The sequence below is a fragment of the Limulus polyphemus genome, unplaced genomic scaffold (assembly GCF_000517525.1).
Source record: "Limulus polyphemus unplaced genomic scaffold, Limulus_polyphemus-2.1.2 Scaffold3362, whole genome shotgun sequence".
Lineage (NCBI taxonomy): Eukaryota > Metazoa > Arthropoda > Merostomata > Xiphosura > Limulidae > Limulus > Limulus polyphemus.
In genome coordinates, this window is record NW_013668972.1 from 117,394 (window position 1) to 123,576 (window position 6,183).

Sequence of the window (6,183 nt, forward strand, 5' to 3'; positions counted from 1 at the left end):
CCATTTATTTGCCCAACTCACTAAATGATATAAATCCTTTTGTAAATCAGCAGCACCCTCTTCACAGCTAGCAACACCCAAGACTTTAATATAATCTGCAAATTTAAGTAATTTATTGAATATCCCTTCATCTATGTCATTGATGTAAATCAAAAAAGAGCAAAGGTCCTAAGAATGAGCTCTGAGGTACCCACTTGTGACATTAATCCAGTTTGACTGAACTCCATTTGTAACAACCCTCTGCTTTCTTCCATCCAGCCAATCTTCTATCCAATTTGCTAACTTATCCCCCCACACGTATAGAGCTAATTTTTTACAAGCCTTTTATGTGGCACCTTGTCAAATGCTTTCTGAATATCCAGATACACCAAATCTACATTCCTTACCCTCATCTACATAAGCAGTAACCTACCTTATTTCTCCAAAAACACTGCCTTCAGATAATGTAGCTAAGACCACATCTCCCTTCTCTCCTCCCATAACTTGAACCAATCCCTTGTTGACGATATACATTTCTTTTCCAATTTCTCCCTGAAAATGAAAAGAATACTTGTACATTTACCTCAATAAGTATTTTTTTATCAAGAACTTATCACTACAAAATTTCATTATTGTACTATGGAGCATAAATCAATAAAACCATTTCAATGAAATTTCTGCTATTAAACATTAATTTTAGTAAAATGAAAAAGCCAATACTTAAACATGTTGGGGGACTCATAATGGGAACCAATTCACTATTACAGTTCATACTGTGTTTTCTTTTGTGTACTTACTACATATTTTATGATAGCTTTCTTAATGACTTTGGTAAAAAAAAAATACAAATTTTAAATATGGTGCTTTAGTTACTGGCAAATCATTAAGCTTTCATAGTATTTGAAAACCTTTAATAGTACGTCATGTTATTCTTTTGCCTACCTTTTTACAGATGTAGTCTCCTGGAAGGATTAACATTGGTTTAAGTTTCAGCACTAGATCCCTCAGGAGAGCCTTGTCACAGTCCTGTAAGAAGAAACAAGTTAGCTGTGACACCTATTTTATGGACTCAAAAAATTATACTATCAAAATATTACTAATTTGTTTTTCAGGTATATTTCACATTGTCAAGAAATTATAAAGTAAATAGTATATGCATTTCTGCCATAGATGAAAAATGAAGCATTTTCAGTTGTTTTTTCTTGTGAAGATACTTTATTTGCTAAAATGAAAGAAAAGAAACAGAGAATACCACAGAATTATAATAAGTAAATCAAAATACATAGTTGTTTAAAATCTCATGCATCTTATTTAGAAAAAAATGTATCCTTGACAATAAGTAACTTAATATATAAAACCAAATTCTCATACCTTGAAAAGTTGAACCTTAACTAAAGTACTGTAATGAACATTGATGGCTACATCTGTTTTCATTTTCTTTGGTAATGAGTCTAAAATTTTATCTTCATCTGAAATGGTTAAACATAATGTCAATTACATTTAGTTTTAAAAAGGGTATTATTATTTTAGTAAATATATACAGATATATATTTTTAATTCATCAGATTAATCCACTTACAGCCTGATCCAAGAGGATTGTGGTTAACCAATGTAAATAGCCCAATTAAACCTCAAGTTATTTTTGTCAGATATTTTAGAAGAATGTTATTATTTTATGAATACTCAGAGTAAATGGAAAATAAGTTATAATAATAGAAAAATACTAATGTTTAAATATGTTACATCTTTTCAATACCTGCAAATTCTATTCAATTATTTTCATAACATGTCCAAACTTATTTGTCCGATATCACAATGGATTAAATCTAAATTAAGTCCAATAAATTTGTGTTATTACTCTAAAGTTCACAGTATTCCTATAAAAGAAGATTTTTCTAAAACAGGCTTTCCACTGGTTTGAGTTTTTAGTCACTCAAAACCCTTTCCCATTAATTTTGTCTATAATATAATTAAGACATTTGTCTTTGTACATAATGTCTGAAAAACTTGCGTAATGTTTTTTGTTGCTCCCAAGTGTGGTTTAACCACAGTCGTACTCTTCGTTGAAGGTCATCAGGTAAGTTTAGGTTACGCATGTATTGAACCATCTTGTCCATTACCTGATGATACTGAGTGGTGTTTTGGGTTGCTGTGGCAACAATATCACGTATCTGCAAATATAAAAACATTTACTACTTTCTTTCATTGTCAAAACAGAAATAAGTTTATCTCAAATTTGTCTCATCCGTTCTATATAGCAGTAAAGCCCACATTATCATCATCTGAAAACTACAATTCTTCTGATTCATAATACTTCCTGCAGTTGAGCTGGTAAGAATTTAGCAAAAATTAAAGTTAAAGCATTCAGGTAGTCATGACTTATAATAATTATTAGGCTCAAGCCCTAACATAGTTAACTTTTGATACTTATTGAGTCATGACTTGAGGTATTTAATAAAAGCAGTAGTCTGCAGATAGCCATGACAAGTGACATTTAAAGCTGTAGTCCTCAGTTATTTATCTACTTGTGACACTTAAGTTGAAGCCTTCAGATAGTCTTGACTTGTGATATTTATTAAACTGTAGCCCTTAGTCATAACTTGATATTTATTACACTGTAGTTCTCAGTTAGTCATGAACTGTGATGCAAGATAAAGAATTATATTTTTCTTGGCTATCATTCATTTATTATTCCTTCTATCATTTAGTTTATATATGGATTTTTAATTACATTAAAATGGTAACTCACCTTCTAGCTTATCACATTTATTTTGAGTAAATATGAATGTATTATAAAACTGACACCAGCTTCCCTAGCGGTGACATACAGATATTAGTAATGTAGCAAATGATTATGTAAATTTATTATCACATGAGATGTACTCTCATGACCTAAGCAGTGAATAAATACCCTGCCATAAACTGAGTCATGAGATGGTTAGTGATTTATTGCCAATTGTCACTCAATAGAAAAGTGATTTTGGAATTAGGTTTTTTTTCTTCTTCTGGTTCTTTCCTGATTCCATTATTTGAAATAAGTAATAGTGATATTTATGTTTTATTATTCATTAACTTTAGTATCAAGTCCTGGCCAGGCATGTATTTATGAACTGTATTTTTGGTAAGTGATAAATGTTATTCCAATTGTTGATACAGTTTAATAAATCATTTTTTGTTGAACCCTAGTTGTAGCAGCATGTTATTTTTTCAGATCATTACAGTGATATTTATTAAAAATTAAAAGGAAATAACTGTTAGTTAGCTTGAAAGCTTTAATTTTTTTAGATGCTTTGTAATATAAAATTTTAAAAGAACATCAATCAATTGTAGAGAGGTTCAGGAGGAGGAGGAAGTGCCCCCCCCAGGTATTCTGCATGTAGTCATAACATTTTTGTAAACCAAACCCCCACAGATAGTAAACATTTACTAGTCCTTTTGTTTAGGTAAAGGTTACATACTACAATGTTCATTCACAGAGCTCATGGAAACGTGGACTTACTTTGTCAAACTCCCTAGAAAGGAGGGTTTCTTACCCATTCCAAGGAGTGATACAGAAACTTGAACAAGTTAGTATGAGTTGGGGTCACATTCCATTACACATGTATTTAGAATTATCACTGATGTAGATAATATAAGGATTTTGGGATACAACACTAGAACCCTAACCTGATTTGAAAGTGTGACATTACATTCTTCATTTTTGTGCTTTTTTGGACATGATTGGAATGCTCTCTTTAGCCCCATCAGCCAATTTCAACAAGTACAAATTAAAATTGGCCAGAAAGTAAATATCAAAACTGTTAGTGAATAAAGATTTGTTTATTTGTTCATTTGTGTTTGCTGCCCCAGTTCATTATAACTATTTATATAACATTTTTGAAATCTGCAATTTGTAGATAAATGAACTTATATTTAAAACATCAATGTACTTAAATACCATATTCTTTAAGAAATATTTTTTTAAAAATCTGTTCAAAGTAAGTTGTGAAAAATAAACTTCATCTGACCAACCATGGATTAGATTTACAAAATACTAACTTTTATCTTTCTAACTACCACACTGATTTCAAAATGTAAACTTTACCTGACCAATCAAGAAAGCAAAAATAAAAACACCAGTGAGCCAGCTGAATGTCATAAAGATATATTCATATTCATTCTCTGGTTTAGGGTTTTTCCCAATAGAAGTTGCTGTTTTGGTAGCAAAATACATACATCGTACATATCTAGAGAAACAATTTTAAAAAATAACCTTTGATGTAAAACTTTATACCATATCAAAAAAATTATCTGTAAATATCTATTTAAAATAATTATACATTTTCTTACTATGTAAATTGAAAATATAAGACAGTGGTTATTACAAACAACATTCTAACTCCAGTCATCATTTCAGACTACTTAGTTCATCTTCAGTGGTTTACCTTAAAAACAATTAAGTCATTACGCTTTTGGAAATTAGTACAAATGAGGCTACTAAAATTAACATCAGCAAATAATATATATATATATATATATTGAAATCAATGCAAAATAATTAAATGCAGAAATAAATCAAAGAATGCTCTAATTGAGATAGGTTAATGTTTACTGATCAGTAAGTTTTCTAACTGATTATAATAACCTGATATTTTGGTTACTGTGACTGTCAAATATTATAAAATATTTCTTTGGCCTTCAATAAATTAAAGTTGTTTATTAACAAATGGAAATGAGCCATATAGCATTCTGTATAATAAAAAAAACTACATTGCCCCATATAAAAAGCTATTAAATATTATTTTAAATACATAGCCATTTCTAAGTATATTCTCTTTTGTTTCCACTTTAGACTAGTTAATTGTTTGAGAAGGTTTGTACATGAAAATGTTATTTAAATAAAAAACATACTATAAAATTAGCATAACTTAGATGACAGAATTACACTTACATACAAATTTAATTCTAAAGCCTCTTAATACTTACGCATTCCCATCACCCTGGAACACCCATTTGTTTGAACCAATCCCTTCCCACACAGACATGGCATAATAAGCACATGCATTCAAGTGAATGAGGTACATCATGTAGATTAAAGTTCGTAAAATCCTAAAAAGAGAAAAATGTATATTTGTAACTTTTTGAAATCATGTAGAAATGTCAATATAAATACTTTAATTTTTAAAATCTGAAATACCAGGTACAGTTTTCCTTAATAGAAAATATTCATGCAAATAGTTTCTAATGACAGTAATGATTAACAGCTAACATGTCACATGAGAATCATTTTAAGTACTTGATGATGTAAAATCTGGCTTGGCTTTGGCTAGTGATTAGAAAGTTGGTATGTAGATCTTAGGATCCAATGTTTTGAGCTATGATATGCTACTGAATGCACTTCAATGATTGGGATGTAATAAATGTGACAGTTAATCAATCCTGCTATTTGGTTATGAGTAGTAACACAAGTGGCAGCTGCTACTGACTGGTCAATCAGCAATTCAAAATTAGACAGCCTTGCATAGATCTTGGGATGTCTAATATTGTTGTTAAGTTATGTCTCACATAAAGCACCATTCAGTTTGAATATATCTGTGAAAAATGAAAGACTTCATACATGTCAGCCCTTAAGCATTACTACTTAACAAGTGAATATGGTTGTACCAGTTGTGTATTGTAGTACATTTATGAAAATGACAATATTATAAAGGTCTAGATTTAAGAATCTAGTTATCACATTGACTGTATGCTGTCCCCCTTCAAAAAAGTGTAGTGCCTATGAAATTAGAAACAAAAAAATCAATATCATATATATATACTAATTTCTTTTTAATATTCTTAGTTTACATCTGTAACATAAAAATAATAATGTCCACTTTATGGACACAAATTTAGTTTTCTCCCAAGGTAACAGTGATGTATACTTAAAAAAATAAAAATAAATCACCTGATAATGTATGGAGATTTTGCTACAGCATCCATTCTGTTGAAAAAATCCCAGAAAGTCTGTACCTGTAGAACAACAAAATAAATTTCTACCAGAAGCACAGTAGCTTTGTTAAACTTTGCTTCTACACCTCAAAGAGCAATCAAAAATAGTTTTTTCATTGCACAATAAACATTAAAACCTATAAGTAAGGTGAAATGTGTAAGAGGATGTCATTAGCTTTACGTTATTACATACAGTTGATATTTAAGATGGCTTAACTTTTTAGGTTAACAAAA

General features: G+C 29.9%; 1 protein-coding gene across 1 annotated transcript in view; it reads right to left on the reverse strand.

Annotated features, from left to right (window-relative positions):
- LOC106469224 (cyclic nucleotide-gated cation channel beta-3-like) overlaps nt 1-6,183 on the reverse strand; it is a 16,743-nt gene that overhangs the window by 8,600 nt on the left and 1,960 nt on the right. Inside the window, exons 3-9 of the mRNA XM_013929695.2 lie at nt 5,906-5,970; nt 4,945-5,067; nt 4,064-4,205; nt 1,991-2,150; nt 1,351-1,448; nt 922-1,005; nt 413-531 (exon numbers count right to left, since the gene is read on the reverse strand). Of these exons, the coding sequence (XP_013785149.2) occupies nt 413-531; nt 922-1,005; nt 1,351-1,448; nt 1,991-2,150; nt 4,064-4,205; nt 4,945-5,067; nt 5,906-5,970 (791 nt within the window). The remainder of the gene's footprint in view (nt 1-412; nt 532-921; nt 1,006-1,350; nt 1,449-1,990; nt 2,151-4,063; nt 4,206-4,944; nt 5,068-5,905; nt 5,971-6,183) is intronic.